At 47.8% G+C, this 18,532-nt stretch overlaps 2 protein-coding genes across 8 annotated transcripts in view; one reads left to right on the forward strand and one right to left on the reverse strand.

Annotated features, from left to right (window-relative positions):
- The window catches only part of LOC140394270 (dynein axonemal assembly factor 8), a 120,220-nt gene extending 118,041 nt beyond the window's left edge, over window positions 1–2,179 (forward strand). For all 3 annotated transcript variants that reach the window (XM_072481328.1, XM_072481330.1, XM_072481329.1), the window contains one exon: window positions 865–2,179. In XM_072481328.1, coding sequence (XP_072337429.1) covers window positions 865–942 — 78 coding nt within the window. In that variant the 3' untranslated portion in view covers window positions 943–2,179. The remainder of the gene's footprint in view (window positions 1–864) is intronic.
- A 9,867-nt stretch (window positions 2,180–12,046) lies between these two features.
- The window catches only part of nlrc3 (NLR family, CARD domain containing 3), a 117,341-nt gene continuing 110,855 nt past the window's right edge, over window positions 12,047–18,532 (reverse strand). For all 5 annotated transcript variants that reach the window (XM_072481334.1, XM_072481331.1, XM_072481332.1 and 2 more), the window contains 4 exons: window positions 17,687–17,770; window positions 16,916–16,999; window positions 15,296–15,379; window positions 12,047–14,845 (listed from right to left, as the gene is read on the reverse strand). In XM_072481334.1, coding sequence (XP_072337435.1) covers window positions 14,755–14,845; window positions 15,296–15,379; window positions 16,916–16,999; window positions 17,687–17,770 — 343 coding nt within the window. In that variant the 3' untranslated portion in view covers window positions 12,047–14,754. The remainder of the gene's footprint in view (window positions 14,846–15,295; window positions 15,380–16,915; window positions 17,000–17,686; window positions 17,771–18,532) is intronic.

Below are 18,532 nucleotides of genomic sequence, written 5' to 3' on the forward strand. Positions count from 1 at the left end.
CATTTCAGGATGATTGTGGAATTGTGAGCAATTTTGGCAGGCAAGAACAGGACATGATGGTCCTTTGTCTGGTCCAATCAAACCTGGAAATGAATAGCTTACCAGTTATCTGCCATATCAATTCAGGTTTGTGTCTGTCGGTTGGGGTTGGGAGATCCAGAAGGAAGCAGCTTTTAGATGGGATAGAGGATGTGGGTGAAGGAAGTGATCAGAGATGGCCATATCAGTGTTTCACAATGGGAGTAATAGGGCCACATAAATGAGCAAGGGGATTCTAATGAATATGCGCTGGAGAGTTTATATGGAGGGAGAAATTTAGGAAGGATAAGAAGATAGTGAACTCAGAGGAGAGAGCATACTATAAATTAAGATGAAGTTTGAGATTACCAAGAGGTTTGTCAGTGCAGAGGCTGAGGGAGGTAAGCAGTGAAGATATTTTGGTGCAAATATTTTTATCTTACTTGGGAAGTAGAGAATGTGGATTTTGAAAGGGAGTTGAGATGAGTGGAGATGCTCAAAGGAGGATAAAGTACCAGAGGAGTAGGTGTGATTCGGTGATAAGTGCCACTGCGACTATCTGGGCAAAGCAAATAGTGGAATGTACAGCCAAATGAGGAGACTTTGTTCAGGGCAAAGTTACCACCACCCCTGAACCAGGTTTCTGTTAAGACCATAACTTGGATACAGTCATCCACCATATTTAATTGATGGCAAGGCTTGTTCATAAGTGAAGAGTCAATCTGGAGGGAGTTGTGGCGAGGGGCTGTGAGAGCTGTTTTGCAGGGTGAATTATTAGTCCTGTACCTTAGTCCTGTGGTTTATGAGGTGAATAATTACTCTTCATGACTTTTGTTTATTGTACAGGTGGAACGTTTAATCAGCTGTCTGTTTGACTCCCTTGCTCCTCAATGTATTCATCAGATTGTGCTCCAAGATTCTTAACATGCTGCAGTAACACCACTTACATCATCACCCCCACAGCTCCAAACTCTGAACACAACAAACTGCTGCTATTTCAAAGAGAGGTGGAGCAGTAATCAAAGCAGCAAATCACAATTTAGAATTTTTTTAATCAACTTTTTTTCCCCCGGTGTTTGAAAGTTTTTCTTTCCAGATTTATTATTCTGTTGTCATTCATTTACTGTGTATTGAAATAGCCCTGACAAAGCAGATTGAACTACATTTACCCAGTGCTGCTTACTTCTCAGGGGAGGATATAATTAAATCTTTTTTTGAAGTTTTCTGCAGAATCTTCTTTTATCTACATTTCTCTTGGTTCCTCCCCAGAATCTCATTGTGGAAATGCTATAGTAAAACAACTGTCTTCTCCCCAGCTGCTAACAATATGGATTCAGACTAACTGACAGAGCTATGTTCACTAGATAGTTTAGATCTCTGGTGTAACACCACCAACTCAACCTGCTTCATCTGGAGGCCTGGATAATAACTGGTGAATGAGTGTCAATTAAATCTGTAGGCCCTAAAGCTGCTGCTGCCCAATTGGATCAGCCTACAGATTGCGTATCAAGGATGGATACTGTTACATTCAACTTCTTCCTAATCTCCAGCAATGGTAGACATTAATCCAATTTAAAGCAGAACCTGTGAGCTTTAAGTGTTCTGATTCCTTCAGGTAAACCTTCATGTGTGAATCAGGGCTGTGCCAGGCATTTTTCCTTTTAGTTAGAAAGGTTTACCTTCAGCTCATTCCAAGCAGCTACATTAGACCATAACCCCAGCCTCAACCTAGATGACAGATGGTCAGTGCCTCTACATTATAACACGAGTCATAATTGAAATTGTCTGGCTTGGAAGTCGCTCTGAGAACAAAGTAGGTAGTTTAGACTTTCTGTTCAATACAAACTTAACACAGCCCTGTGCAGAGTAAGATGTAGGATTTCACCAGCATATTCCACCTGTAATAGCAGCCTCAAACATAAAAGCATTCTCCATTTTTCAGATAAATGTGTCTCTTGCAAATTTGTTTTAATTGTATTTATTCAGAGTTTATTTTATGCTTGTGATTTATAACTGGAGATCAAAATGAAACAGAGGCTACTGTCCTGGTAAATATATATTAAATATTTTGGTGTAAATTATTCCTTATTTGCTATTGACACCTCGGGAGCAAAATAAATCTCAGCATGTTGCTTTGTACAATGTGCTTGTTTCATTCCAATCCATTAAGGTTCTTGCACATTGTCACAATGAAGCAGAAAAGGTTTGGTCTAACTTGTGTACTACATCCCTGGCCTAGGCCAGTACTGAGCTTTCAGTTACTGTGCAATTACTGCGTTGTAATTGGATAAGTCATGAATTTTATCTGGAGTGCCGTGCTGATCTTTAGGATTAGTGCCGTTTTAGTGACGGCTTCCATTACTGGGGTTGTGGGGGACCTACATGACTGTTACTGCTACTGAGACATACACCATGTTGCTCACAATTACGCTGATTGTAGTCAACACACCTGGATATCAGTTTGTTGCAGAATATCCAACCTGTAGTTATACCAAGCCCATAGTTTACTCCATTAATTTCTCACTGAGGAATTGCATCACAGAATCACAATCGCAGAATAATACTGCAGAAGAGGCCCTTTGGCCCATTGAGTATGCACCGACGCATGAAAAACTCCTTAACCGCTGACCTAACCCCACTTGCCATCACTTGGCCCATAGCCTTGCATGTTATGACGTGCCAAGTGCTCATCCAGGTACTTTTTAAAGGATGTGAGACAACCCATCTCTACCACTCTCCCAGGCTGTGGATTCCAGACCGTCACCACCCTTTGAGTAAAAATGTTTTCCTCAAAATCCCCCCTAAACCTCCAGTCCCTCACTTTGAACTTGTGTCATCTAGTAACTGACCCTTCAAGTAAAGAGAACAGCTGCTCCCTATCCACCCTGTCCATGCCCCTCATAATCGTGTAAACCTTAAAGTTTCTCCTGATCTACTCTGTCAAGATCCCTCATGATTCTGAATATCTCTGAGACTTCCGGTGGTGTCATGTAGAAGGTGGTCACATGGAAGGTAACTCCAGCCAGAGTTGTACATTTTTGATTCTTTTCTCCCATCTTCGGGAGTAATTGTTGGGCGAACCCAGCCTATTCGAGAGTTATGGGGATAAAGATGTCCAAGGACACAAGGAGAAACATAATTTAAAAAGGAGGACGTGGTAGTCTGTCAGAGGTGTGGAGCCATGCCGATTACAGTCAATACATTGGAGGAGGTAATGGCTGTCGAATTCGATAAACAGTTCAGCAAACATTTTGAGAGGCATGGGAGGAAAATGGTGGAGACCCTCAGAAAGTCAGTGAATGAGGCCCTGGCACCTGTAAAGGAGGCGATGGGAAAGGAGCTGGTGACGGTACGGCAGCATGGCAAGGTGTTGAAGGAGGCGCAGCGACCAGTTGGTTTCACTAGATCTGAAACTGCAGAGTGTGGAAGAGTGAAGTAATGGCTGAAGAGCGAAGGTCAAATACCTGGAGAATAGGTTGAGGCAGCATAACCTGAGGATCGTGGAGCTGCCTGAGGAAGTGGAGGGTCCAAGCCCAACTGAATACTTAGAGCCGATGTTGTAGAAGTTGGTGGGGAGGAGGACTAGGGGCCCCTATCATGCTTAATCAGGTCCGCCAGTCATTTCGGGCAAAGCCATGAGGGAATGACCCACCGCGAGCGGTGTTTTTCTACAGCTATCAGTCAAAGGACCGGCTCCTAAAATGGGCTAATCAGGAGGTGCGGTGGGAAGGTAGCAATATCTGCATATACCAAGATATTACCACAGAATTTCCGAGAAGGAGGGTGACTTTCAACAGGGTGGAATTGGCTATTTGGCAGAGTGGGGTGCGATTTGGTGTGATATACACAGCGACCCTGGGCGTTAGACACAAGGCCCAAGGTCATTCTTTTCAAGTTGGCAGAGGACACAGAGGCATTTATCGTGGCTGAAGGCTGTGTATAACTGCCTCCCGCTCTGCTAAAGCGCCGATTTCACCCTATCGAGTCTGCCTCCTACTTGCCAGTTCGGCAGCAATATCGACTGAACTGAAGGGGGCTTGCATGAGACTCGGTTGGTGGGGGGGGTTATTTCCCTTTGTCCTAGGCTCTTTGAGCCCCAAAAGGCTTTGAGCGGATATTTGGTTGGGGACAAGAGAATAGGGTGCCGAGCAATTTCTGAAATGGGGATGGGGGGAATTTTTGGTTTTGATTAGGGGCCTGGCTTTATTCATTGTTTGTTTATTTGGATAGGATGGGCTCCTGTTGGGCAGCTACCTTGCTAGCTGAGTGATGGTGGCTAGTGAACGAGAGTGAGGTGAGTGGGGGGCTGTGGTTTGTAGAACCCTGTGCAAGCTGTTTTTGTGGCGCCTTGAGGGTGTGAATGTGGTGGAGGAGTGTGGTAAACCACTGTTAGTGTATTATATGTATTGTGGTAAACTGTTACTGTACTACATGTATTGTGGTAAACCACTGCCTGATAGCTCCGCCTGAGGCTCCTCCCCTTGGGCTCGGTATAAAGGTGGCTGACCTCCAGCCCTGCCCCAGTTCGGGATCAGTGGTCAGGAGGCTTTCTGTTAAGTTTATTAAAGCCACAGTTTCGTTCACTACTCGTCTTGTGTTAATTGATAGCACATCAATTTAATAAGCTAAACTTTTAAGATGAATTCATCACTCAAGCCTGATCGCCTGGAGCTGGACCCACAAGCAGCCGACGCCACTGCGACATTCGAGCACTGGCTAAGCTGCTTCGAAGCTTACCTCGGATCCTCCACCGACGAAGTCACTGACCTCCAAAAGCTTCAAATATTCAACCGCAAGTTTTCCATCTTATCAGATACACCCCCTCGTATACGGAGGCGATAATGCTGCTGAAGGGACAGTACGTAAAGGCAGTAAACGAGGTGTATGCCAGGCACCTCCTTGCCACGAGGCGACAATGCCCCGGAGAATCACAAGCCGAATTCCTGCGTGCCTTGCGGGTACTCGGCCGGAACTGTGCTTGCCAGGCGATATCGGCTGTCCAACACACGGAGCTGCTGATCAGGATGCCTATGTCGCGGGCATTAGATCCAATTACATCCGCCAGCGCTTGCTAGAAGGGGGTACACTCACCTCCCAGAGACAGTGCAGCTCTCGAACTTGCTGGAAGTGGCTTTCCAGAACATGGAGGCCTACACCTCCGACCACGCGGCATCCTCGTGGGCGCCGCCATCACCCGACCCGAGTGCGGTGCAAGCCTGTGCCATGCAGCAGCCCGCCAACTCCGGAAGCCCAAGATGCTACTTTTGCGGCCAGGGTAAGCACCCCAGACAACGATGCCCTGAACGGATTTGCAACGGGTGTGGGAGGAAGGGCCACTTCGCCAATGTCTGGCGGGCCCGACCTGTCCCTAAAGTTCCTAGGCCCAGCAGCGCTGCCTGTTGGTGTCGGGACTCCCCTCATCTGCCGCTGCCATCCGCCATGTGCGATCCGTGGGGGCTGCCATCTTCGCCGCCATCTTTTATTCCACCCGCCACGAGCGACCGATGGGTGCCGCCATCTTTTGACGCCACATTCGATGCCACCCGCCACGCGCGACCCATGGGGGCCGCCATTTTGGAACCACTCCGCCGCCTCCCAGGACCCCTGCTCACCCAGTCGTACGCTGGCCACCGCTACCACCTACCGGCCCACCCACCACCTTCCGAATATTTTTTAAAATATAAATTTAGAGTACCCAATTATTTTTTCCAAAAAAGGGGCAATTTAGTGTGGCCAATCCACCTAGCCTGCACATCTTTGGGTTGTGGGGGCGAAACCCACGCAGACACTGGGAGAATGTGCAAACACAACACTGACAGTGACCCAGCCTGGGATTCGAACCTGGGTCCTCAGTGCTGTAGGCAGCAGTGCTAACCACTGTGCCACCGTGCTGCCCTTAATAAAAAAAATTTTTTTTTTAAAGATTTTGAATATCTATCAAATCTCCTCTCGACCTTCACTTCTCCAAGGATAACAACCCCAACTACTTCAATCAATCTCGACCTCGAACACTCTCAACCGCTACGACTGTTTTCATCAACGGCCACGAGACGTCCTGCCTAATTGACTCTGGGAGCACGGAGAGCTTCATACACCCCGACACGGTAAGGCGCTGTTCCCTCCTCATCCACCCTGTTAATCAAAAAATCTCACTGGCCTCCGGTTCCCACTCAGTGGAGATAAAGGGGTTTTGTTTAGCAAACCTCACAGTCCAGGGAAGGGAGTTCAAAAATTTCCGTCTCTACGCCCATCCCCACCTTTGTGCGGCTACACACCCAGTACGCCTATGTGGCGTTCCCCGACGGCCGCCAGGATACTGTCTCCCCCAGGGACCTGGCACCAGCAGGTTCCACCCCCACACCAGCCCCGGCGCCACCCTCCCCTCCCCCGTCGCTCACACCACCACCCTCCACAGGACCGTCCGTCCTCCCCCTGCCCACGCTCGTCGATGAAGAGGATTTTGGCACGCTCCCGGAGTCACCGACCAGGTCAGCACCAACATCGCAGTCACCACTTCGTCGCTCTCAAAGGACCATCAAGGCCCCGGACTGGCTGAACCTCTGACCGGTCCACCGGACGCCAAGATACATTTGTTTTGCTCTGTAAATATTAAAATCATGATTGTATATAGTTATCCACCACTCCTGCCGGACTCAATTTTAACAGGGGGTGAATGTGGTAAACCACCGTTGTACTTATATTAGAGGATGTACGGTAGAACCTGCCCTACAGGTTCGCCTGTGGCCCCTGCCTGCTGGCTCTGCCCAGGAGGTGGGGTATAAATATGCGTGTCTTCCAGCTCGCAGCCATTTCGCCAGCTGCTGTGGGAGGCCGCATATCTGATGCCAATAAAGCCTCAGTTTGGATTCAACTTTCGTCTGTAGTCAAATTGATCGTGCCTCAGTGTTATTCTTCTTAAAAAATAAATTTAGAGTACCCAATGATGTGTTGGGTGTTCTGGATCACATACAGGTCACCAACACTTGAAATAGTGCAACACTATTTTATTGAATCATTAACTGTTTAAACTTACTTAGATTGTGGGTTAATACGATACTACCTTTAACTAAAGACCTTTGCCTTTTCCGAACCAGTCGATGCACTCAGCACATGGTGAATGTCTGTGTTGCAGGCTGTGAGCTCTGTCCTCCTAGCTAGCTGCAACTCGAATGAGCGGGAACTCTGATGTCCCCTGTCTTTATAGTGCATATGCTCTCACTGGTGATTGGCTGTGGTGTTGTGTGTGTTGATTAGTCCCACTGTGTGTCCATCAGTGTGTGTCTGCACCATGATATACTGGTGTATATTATGACATCTCCCCTTTTATAAAATATGTATTGCGTGGCAATAAATAGTGTATGGTGAATGTTCCTGACTACGTGTGTGCGAAATATTTACAGGACTATGTACATAAAAACTAAGCTATTTACATGGGAAGGTGCCTGGTGCAGAAAAACAGTGTGTCACAAGAATAACGAGATGACCACTATATACAAACCACTTGAATGATTAAACGGAAGAACAGAACAAATCAGAAAGCCCATAAGTCCACAAAGTTCACAAATTAAGTCTCTGAGATGGGCGACGAATTCTGGTTGACCGCCTCAAGGGTGGGTCAGGAGCTGCTGGCTGAGGAGCGGGCTGGACTGCGTCAGAGTGAGGAGGATGCAGAGTGACCGGAATCTCTGCATAGTCCAGGTCAGGGTCAACAGGAGGGCGTGGTAATGGTGGAGGATCACGTAGCGAGCGCGGAATGAGACGAAGGGCACGTCGATTGTGGCGCAGAATGGAGCCATCCGGTAGACGAACCAGGAACGAGCGGGGAGCCACCTGCCGAAGAACCACAGTGGTTGCAGACCAGCCACCATCCGGAAGATGGATGCGGACATTGTCATCTGGAGCCAGAGCAGGGCGATCAGCTGCACGGGAGTCATGAGCCGCCTTGTGCTGTGCACGAGACAGTTGCATTCGTTGAAGGACCGGAACGTGGTTGAGGTCTGGGACGTGAATGGACGGCACCGTCGTCCTCAGGGTGTGACCCATGAGCAGCTGGACTGGCGACAGGCCAGTGGGGCCGAGCGATAGGCCAGCAGGGTGAGGTAGAAATCGGACCCAGCATCGGCAGCCTTGCAGAGGAGCCGTTTGACTATGTGGACCCCCTCCGCTTTGCCGTTGGATTGGGGGTACAGGGGGACTGGATGTCACATGCACAAAGTTGTACCTCCTGGCAAAGTTGGCCCATTCCTGGCTTGCGAAGCAGGGGCCATTGTCCGACATCACAGTGAGTGGGATGCCGTGTCGAGCAAAGGTGTCCTTACAGACAGGAATGACTGCAGACGATGTGATGTCATGTAAACGTACCACCTCCGGGTAGTTTGAAAAATAGTCTACAATCAGGACATAGTCCCTGCCCAGCGCGTGGAACAGGTCGATGCCGACCTTGGACCAAGGGGACGTGACCAACTCATGGGGCTGTAGGGTCTCACGTGGTTGGGCCGGCTGGAAGCACTGACAAGTGGGGCAGTTGAGCACTGTGTTGGCGATGTCGTCATTGATGCCGGGCCAGTACACTGCCTCTCGGGCCCGTCGGCGGCACTTCTCCACACCAAGATGGCCCTCGTGTAGCTGTTCCAAGACGAGCTGGCGCATGCTGTGCGGGATGACAATGCGGTCCAGTTTCAGGAGAACACCATCGACTACCGCCAGATCATCTCTGATGTTGTAGAACTGCGGGCATTGGCTGGTTTAGCACACTGGGCTAAATCGCTGGCTTTGAAAGCAGACCAAGGCAGGCCAGCAGCACGGTTCAATTCCCGTACCAGCCTCCCCGAACAGGCGCCAGAATGTGGCGACTAGGGGCTTTTCACAGTAACTTCATTTGAAGCCTACTTGTGACAATAAGCGGTTTTCATTTTCATTTTGAGCCACCCATCTGTTAGGTGGCGCATGACACGCTGTAGCAAAGGGTCAGCCGCTGTCTCGCGGCGAATTTGGATGAGGCGTTCATCCATGGCAGGTAGATTGGAGGCCACAAAGGTCACATGGGCGTCAACCTGGCAGATGAATCCCGCTGGGTCACACGGAGTGTTGACTGCCCTGGAGAGAGTGTCGGCGATGATTAGGTCTTTGCCCGGGGTGTATACCAGCTGGAAGTATCGCCAGAGCTTGAGCAGAATACGCTGGAGGCGAGGCATCATGTTGTTCAAGTCTTTCTGTATTATATTGACCAGCGGGTGATGGTCGGTCTCGACGATGAATTGGGGAAGGCCGTACACATAATCATGAAACTTGACGCACCGGTCAAAAGGCCCAGGCACTCCTTTTCTATCTGCGCGTAGCACTATTCCGTGGGGGTCATGGCGCGTGACGCATATGCAACGGGGGCCCATGATGAGGCCTCATCGTGTTGCAGGAGCACTGCCCCAATGCCAGATTGGCTGGCATCGGTTGAAATTTTTGTCTCTTACGCTAGATCAAAAAAAGCTAAGACCGGGGCCGTGGTGAGTTTGGTTTTGAGATCTCTCCATTTGCGCTCGTGGGCAGGAAGCCATTGGAAGTCTGTCGTCTTCCTGACCAGGTTCCTGAGAGCTGTGGTATGAGAGGCGAGGTTAGGGATGAACTTACTTAGGAAGTTGACCATGCCCAGAAATCGGAGGTCCGCTTTCTTGTCCTCTGGCGTTTTCATGGCTGTGATAGCAGCCACCTTGTCCACATCCGGCCGCGCACCCAACTGGGAGATGTGGTCCCCTAGGAATTTGAGTTCCGTCTGACCAAAGGAGCATTTGGCTCTGTTGAGGCGTAGGCCCTGCTCCCGTATGCATTTGAATACGCGCTGGAGGCGACTGACATGCTCCTGCAGGGTGGTGGACCAAATGATTATGTCGTCGACATAAATGCGAACACCTTCAATGCCTTCCATCATTTGTTCCATGATCCAGTGGAACACTTCTTAAGCCGATATGATCCCAAACAGCATCCTGTTGTAACAATATCTGCCAAAGGGGGTGTTAAATGTACACAGTTTCCTGCTGGATTTCTCGAGCTGTATTTGCCAGAATCCTTTTGAGGCGTCAGGTTTGGTGAAGAGCTTGCCGCGAGCCATCTCGCATGTGATCTCTTCGTGCTTGGGAATTGGATAATGCTCCCTCATGATGTTGCGATTCAGATCCTTGGGATCAATGCAAATTCTCAGCTCGCCGGAAGGTTTTTTTACGCACACCATGGAACTGACCCAGTCGGTTGGTTCTGTAACTCTGGAGATCACTCCTTTGTCTTGGAGATCCTGCAGCTGCTGCTTGAGGCGGTCCTTGAGGGGTGCTGGGACTCTGCGAGGTGCATGCACCACAGGCGTGGCGTTCTGTTTGAGTAGGATCTTGTAAGTATATGGGAGCGTGCCCATGCCTTCGAAGACGTCGCGGTGCTGGTCGATGATGGCATCGAGTTGCGCCCTGAAGTCAGCGTCCTGGAAGGCGGGCGTGTCATCAGGAGAGAGAGAGTGAACTCTTTGAACGAGGTTCAACAGCTTGCACGCCTGTGCGCCAAGCAGATAGTCCTTCGAGGAGCCCACAATCTCGAAAGGAATGATGGCTTTCCGTGACTTGTGTGTCACTTCAAGTTGGCACGAGCCGGTAGCAGGAATGATGTTGCCATTATAGTCCAATAGCTGGCAGGCCAATGGAAGGATTGGCGGAGGCATCAGTGTCCAGGCGGAATCGTATTTGGGACCGGTTGACCATCAGGGTGGCACACCACTCATCGTCTGGATCGATGCTGTATACCGACAGCGGCTGGTGTCTTTGCTTCGGGGACAGCCTGTTTTTCGTTACGACACTGACTCAAAAAGGCGCCTTCGGGTCCTCGGTGTCACTGCTGTGTGGGAGGTCCGCATCGGACTCGGTGATGGTGGGTTTAATTGCCCGAACATTCCTGCGAGGCTGGCTGAGGCGATGTGAGTTGGCAGGCTGAGCTGCTCGACAGCAGGCAGCATAGTGGCCAAGTCTTCCACATCGTAGACATTGTCGAGATTTTGCGGGGCATTGCCGCTTTAAATGGTTGTCGCATGTCGTGACGTCAGCATGTTCGCTGCGCCACCGCACATGCGCGGTGCGATCGTGCGTGGTGCGCGCCTGCACATTACGTTCCTCAACGTCGCCGTCCCCTCGTTTGGTGCGTACAAGCGCGGGAGTCCGTGAAAAGCGCACAAAATGGCCGCCCTCATCCAGGCTGAGGCCCTGGAGTTGCTCAATGACTTGGACCCGTTCTGCCTTGTGGGGACCTTGCCGCGCCGTTTCAGAAGCTTGTATATGGGAATACCGACTCGTGGCGTTTTCATGTAAGACACAGGTCTCGATGGCGGTCGCTAGGATGAGTTACTTTACTTTGAGGAGCTGCTGACGTAGGGGGTCCGACTGAACACCGAAAGCGATCTGGTCGCGTATCATGGAGTCGGAGGCGGGCCCGTAGCTGCAAGATTGCGCAAGGATGCGAAGGTGCGTAAGAAAGGATTGGAAAGGTTCATCCTTACCCTGAAAACCCTGCTGGAACACGTAGCGTTCGAAACTTTCATTCACCTCTATGCTGCAGTGAATGTCAAACTTGAGGAGGACCGTCTTGAACTTCCTCTTGTCTTCATCATATGCAAAGGTGAGAGAGTTGAAAATGTGGATGGCATGGTCCCCGGCCATGGAGAGGAGAAGAGCAATCTTTCTGGTGTCCGAGGCGCCCTCCCTGTCCGTGGCTTCGAGGAAGAGCTGGAAGCGCTGTTTGAAAATCTTCCAGTTGGCCCCGAGGTTGCCGGCGATGCGGAGCGGCGGCTGTGTGCTGATGTTGTCCATGTCGCAGGATGACGGAATGCTGGCGGAAGGCAGATCACTTGCAGGTAGGTCTAAGAAGTGCTAGTATCCCACCACTCCTGGTATCATGATGTGTTGGGTGTTCTGGATCACATACAGGTCACCAACACTTGAAATAGTGCAACACTATTTTATTGAATCATTAACTGTTTAAACTTACTTAAACTGTGGGTTAATACGATACTAGCTTTAACTAAAGACCTTTGCCTTGTCCTAACCAGTCGATGCACTCAGCACATGGTAAATGTCTGTGTTGCAGGCTGTGAGCTCTGTCCTCCTAGCTAGCTGCAACTCGAATGAGCGGAAACTCTGATGTCCCCTGTCTTTATAGTGCGTGTGCTCTCACTGGTGATTGGCTGTGGTGTTGTGTGTGTTGATTGGTCCCACTGTGTGTCCATCAATGTGTGTCTGCACCATGATATACAGGTGTATATTATGACACCCAATTCATTTTTTCCAATTAAGGGGCAATTTAGCATGGCCAATCCACCTACCATGCACATCTTTTGGTTGTGGGGGCAAAACACGCATGCAAACACGGGGAGAATGTGCAAATTCCACATGGACAGTGACCCAGAGCCAGGATTGAACTTGGGACTTCGGGGCCATGAGGCAGCAGTGCTAACCACTGCCTCACCGTGCTGCCCAACATGGTGTTATTCTTAACCACACCAGCTCTTTAAACTAAATGGCTCCTTATTTACAAGTAGTTCAGAAGAAATATTTCACACATGGAGCACGGGGCAGAAACACAGCTGTAGTTTTGGAGTTCCAGATCTCAGAACTATTCCCCCTAGTGCAGTTTGATCTGATAGGTAGAATACCTGTTGGCTGAAAGAAGCAGGTACTTTGATACAGAAACTGAAGACCATTGCCACATCACCACCCCTAAACCCAAATACTTCAGTGGTCAAATCATTTTTATTGGTGTATTTTCTGAAAAAAGATAAATAGAAATTTATGCTGTAAATAACATATATACAAACAGAACGACCATCCATACAAGCCTCCTACCTACTCTGCTACTCCGCACAACTTGATCACGCAATAATTGGTCAGGATACTGCTGTTGCTGAGTTTCACAGAAGGCTACATAATTAGTGGGAAGGAGATGTCAAAATGGTCTATGTTACACCGACCAGGGGATTAAAGGCAACTGTCTGCAACTCTACGTCTTGAGTCTTGTCAGTCAGGAGTTAGTAATCAGCTCCATTTACAATAGAGTCATAGAATGGTTACAGCACAGAAAGAGGCCATTCGGCAGTCCACCTGGCTCACTGCAAAAGCAACTTTTTTTATTCTTACATAGGATGTGAGTGTCGCTGCCTTAGCCAGCATTTATTGCCCATACCTAATTGCCCTTGAACTCAGTGGCTTGCCAGCCCATTTGAGAGTACATTTAAGTGTCAACCACATTGCTGTGTATCTGGAGTCACATGTCGGCCAGACCAGGTAAGGATGGCAGATTTTGTTCCCAAAGGACATTAAACAATTGCCATTGGCCACTATTTCCCCAGAGCCCTGCAAATTATTTCTCTTCAGAGAATGATCCATTTCTCTTTTGAAAGCCACAATTGAATCTGCCGCCACTACACTCTCATGTAATACATTCCAGGTCGTAGCTGCTTTAAAACATTCCTTATGTTCCTTCTTTTGTCAAGCACCTGAAATCAGTGTCCTCTAGTCCTTGACCCTTCCAAAAGGAACAGTTTCTCCTTATCTACTCCATCTAGACTCCTCACTGATTTTGAACACATCTATCAAGTCCATTCTCAACCTTCTTCAAGGAGAACAACCCCTCGCTTCAGCAATCCATCCACGTAATTGAAATCCCTCATCCCTGGAACTGTTCTCTTGATTTTTTTCTGCATCTTCTCTAATTCATATCTTTCCAAAAGTGTGGTACCCAGAACTGCACACAATACTCCACCTGAGCCTGAACCAAATTTACAAAGGTTTATCATAACGTCCCCCTTTTGGACTCTGCCCCTAATTATAAATCCCAGGATCCTGTATGCTTTATTAATCATGCTCGCAAGCTGCCTGCCATCTTCAATAATTTGTGTACATATACCCCCAGGTCCCACTGCTTCTGCACCTCTTTTAGAATTGCACCCATTATTTTATATTGTCTCTCCCTGTTTTTCAAACCAAAACAAATCCAAGAAGATATCAAATCACTATGTTGTCTAACTTGCCTCGTCATTACTACTGATCCTGTGGAATGTTCCCTGTGATTTATCTGTGAATAATAATTAACCACATTTCTGCCCTCTGGTCTACAACACTCTGGTCCACAGCAACATTTTTGTGATACGGAGGCGCAGTTCCGATCCTAATGTACTATGGGCTGCAGTTGGCATCAGCGCCAGTCATACTTTGCCCAGTGACAGATAGGACAGTCCGGCAAAATAAATACCCCAGACAGGTTCTAAAGGTGTAATTTGGGGGGGGGGGGGGGGGGGATGTAATAGTCTGCATTAGATACAGTACTGGGTTAATCTGCCTTTTGTACAGAGCTGGGTCAGTCTCCATTCAGTATAGTGCTGCTTTTGCCTTTTCACAGAGAATAGATTTAAAGTAGATTATTGTGCATTCAGTCACTTCAAATACAGCCACTGCTGTGACGTTATCCACTCCGGTGAATGGGAGCATCTCTACACTGTAGCTCATCAGTAACTGCTGTGAAAATCCAAACTATAGTCCTATTTAGATTTTGAGGGTCAGGGATCACCACACCCAGTGCCCATCATTCAGAGACTCCAACTGCTGTCCAATTTAAAGTGTATGAAACATTTGAGTGCAATGGAGTGTGTTATAGGAGAAAGGAGGCACTCTGAGCCAGTCAGCACTGTTGTAGATTCCAGTCCAGACTCTATTTGATTCATATTTCAACCACGCAGTGCGGAGATTTGCTTCTGATTTCAGCAGCGATGACCTTTGCCCCTGATTCTCCAATCCTGTTGCCCAGGAGACTGTAAGAGAAAAAGAGCCAATGGGTTTAAACGCCATAGTGCACCTGGAAAGAGAAGAAAACCTAATTTATCACAAAGAGACATGAGACCAGGCAATAGTTAGAGAGAGCATTGGGATACTGTCACAAGAATGTCCATGCTCAATTACTTCCTCGACAACAAGGAAAACAGAATCACAGCCTGAAAGATTGTTTATGATTGGCATCTAATTATTTAACTGCTCTATTGGCTCTGGTGTTCGGGATATTCCCATGTGGAGTTTGCATACAATGGCACCAAGCCAAATATCAACCGCTTCACAGGTGCACTGGGCGGTTCGGTTACTAGTAAATCACCTCTGTTACGTTGGGGGTAACTTTACTCTTTGGATAGTGTAGAAACCTAGAAGAGTGGCAAAGGGACCAAGCAGACTGTGAAATAGGCCAGAACAAGAACAAAAGAGACACGTACTTGATATGGCTGAGGCTGTGGTTGTATTTCAGAGCAATCGCAATGCACATTGCCCCATCCAGACCCAAGGAATTTTCTTGAAGGCTGCAAAACAGCAAATGCGGAAACTGAGTATTTTATTTGAGTAAATGAGAAAAGGAGCATTCCATTTGGCCAAGAAACCCACTGCATCATTCATTTCCGAGCCTAACTGGATTTTAAACCAAGACTTGTCTTTAATTTGCTCTATGTGGACTCGAGATCTTGAGTCAAGGCTAAACCCCGCTCCCCCAGATTATTCTCATTGTCCATCACTGAAATTCCCACAATTCCTTTGTCTCCAACTCAACAGGTCAAAAAGGAATTCTGGGAGTGAATTGGCAACTGCCTTCTGACTCTAAAACTCTCCTTTTCTCTTTCCAGGTGACCCAGGTTCTGTGTATTTTCAGCATTGTGTGTTCTTCTTTATAGTATATACTGGTCCTGTTAGGAGCTCAAAGACTACAGTCTTTCTAGTGTAATCTCTTTATTGAACTAAATGTAAGACAGTTACTTGCAAGGAGTCCCTCATGGCAGAGGTCACATTACAATGGTAAGTCTCAAAGGATACTTAGTGATAATTGCATTTCAAAACCCAAACAGATACAGTCCTGTGCCAGCAGCCACAAGTCCCAACATAACCAGTTGTGAAACTGATTTCAAGAAATCAGATCACTTGTGGGTTGGTTTCAATAAACGTGACCACAAAGCTGTTGGATTATCAGTCTAACTGGTTTCCTAGTGCCTTCAAAAGAACCTGTTGTTCCCTCCTATAGGGCCTTAACATGACTCCAATCTAGCACTATTTGATTGACTTTTAACTGCCCTCAGGATGACTAAGCATGGACAATAAATAACCACAAGTTAGTAGAAGTGTCAGTTTGACTTGATTGGTGACACTTTTATCATTGAATTAGAAAGGAGCTCCAGGACTTGAACACAGAATCCTGGCCAGCCCTTCAATGCAGTACTGAGATGTTCTGATTTATTAAATCGAGGCCCAACCTAACTCGCAGTATTTCTAGACGCTATGCAAAGAGCAGAGGGTTCAGGGTGCAGGTATCCTGGCCCTCTTCCCAATTATTCACCTTATTCTGTTTGTGGATGTTATAACCCCCACGGAGGCCAGGGGTTGTGTACCATTCCTTTTCTCGTGACCGCCAATGAATATGAACTTCCCGGTAATGGGGTGGGGCTTCCCCTTTAACAAGGGGAGCCCTCACAGTTTAAAAATCCTGACCTGAGTGCAGGGGGAGGGAGACCCTTCGGGGAGAGGAGATTTATGTATTGTAATAAAAGAGTATCGTTTTGCATCCTACTTGCCTTTCGTGCTTATTCTCTCGATGTGGATACTGCAGTGGAATCTTGCCATTTTTGCAGTGATAACAACTGTCTGAGCAACTCACTGTTTGTGGAACAGGTAAGTGTCACTGCCCAGTATTGGCCATAGTCACTCTCCACTCCCCTGGATCAATTGCCCAGCACTACCTCTCATACTCCTCTTACTCTAGATAATATCAGAGATGATTGCATTTAATTAAAGTACTTTAAACACATTTTCCAAGGATGTAGGTTAAACTGAAACATGAATGATGGACATACTTGAGAGTCCGGAGGCTGTTGTTGACTTTTAGACCAGAGGCGATTGCCTTCGCCCCTGCCACACCCACCAAGTTTCCTCGAAGACTGAAATAGACAAGAAACACACTGAATTCACAGGGGCTGGGCACTGTCACAGGACACAGACACTAACCCGCACACACTCACTCACCCAAGCACTCGCGTGCGCACACACATACATTTTCTTAATGCTCTGACAATGTGATGAAACACTAACAACACTCTAGGATAAACTTGGGTGGGTGGGGGAGAAGGTTGATCTACATCCTTCCATATCCCTCAACCCACCTTCTCTCGATATCCTCCCATTCCATCTACCCATCCTTTATCCATAATCCCCTGAATCCCACCTATCTCTTTTCTCCAGGTCACTTAGATCCTTAATTTTGCAGGAACACATTTAATTATCTCAGGACCCCAAATATCGTAATACATTCAATTGGAATTTATTCCATAACTGTTTTCATGTCCCCCTCCCCGCCAACAACATCTCTTCATAATTTTGGCATCCTCAGGGGTTTAAACCATTCAGCATTGGACAATTCCCTTGATCAGTCCCAACATAATCTCCAAACGTCCAGTAGGGCATCTCCAGGTTTCCAATACAATCCCTCTGGAGGCAGTTATCTCCTGCCTGTAACTTAGTGTCTGGAACTGGACTGGTTACCACCAGCCCTTGTACAACACACAGTAAAAAAGTCCTATTTGTGTAATTGAGTGGTAACCTTCAGCAGTAGCATTAAATGTACTCACTCCAGAATCGTCAGGCTCTTATTCACTGGCAAGGCCTCAGCCAAGGCTTTGGCACCTCTCACACCCACTGACGTTCCCTGTAGACTGGAATAAAAAGGACCAATTAACGACAGCCTAGACTCATATTTCTCTGAATACACAGTGCAATCACAGGACACATCACAGAAGCAGTGTGATACATTCTCCCCACATTCAGCAGTAGTTCTGATTACATGGGGATCAGGTGTCGCCATTTCACAACAATATCACTGGAACTGTGATAAAATCAGTGACACAATATTCCCTCCCAGACCAAATTCAAATGTAATATAACTTTCATCATTTTAAGCAGGCCTCCGTATAAATTAAACATATTACAAAGAGCTGATCCACACTGTTGTAACCCTCACGAGAGTCATGGGGTGTGGACTGTCAGGATCTCCGTGATCTCAGCAGAATACGAGCTTCCCCGTTAAGGGGGCGTGAACCAGACATAAAATTCCAGATGTGGGATGGGACAGGAGACCCTTCAGGGAGTGGAGTCATAAGAGTCATAGATGTTTACAGCATAGAAACAGGCCCTTCGGCCCAGCTTGTCCACGCCACCCAGTTTCTTCACTAAGCTAGTCCCACTTGCCCACATTTAGCCTATGTCCCTCTATACCCACCCTGCCCATGTAACTGTCTAACTGCTTTTTAAAAAACAAAATTGTACCCGCCTCTACCACCAGATGCTCAACACCCTCTGTGTGAAGAAATTTCCCCTCTGGTCTCTTTTGTATCTCTTCCCTCTCACCCTAAACCTATGCCCTCTACATTTTAGACTATTCTACCTTTGGGAAAATATGTTGACTATCTACCTTATCT

The sequence above is a fragment of the Scyliorhinus torazame genome, chromosome 17, assembly GCF_047496885.1.
Source record: "Scyliorhinus torazame isolate Kashiwa2021f chromosome 17, sScyTor2.1, whole genome shotgun sequence".
NCBI classification, from domain to species: Eukaryota; Metazoa; Chordata; class Chondrichthyes; order Carcharhiniformes; family Scyliorhinidae; genus Scyliorhinus; species Scyliorhinus torazame.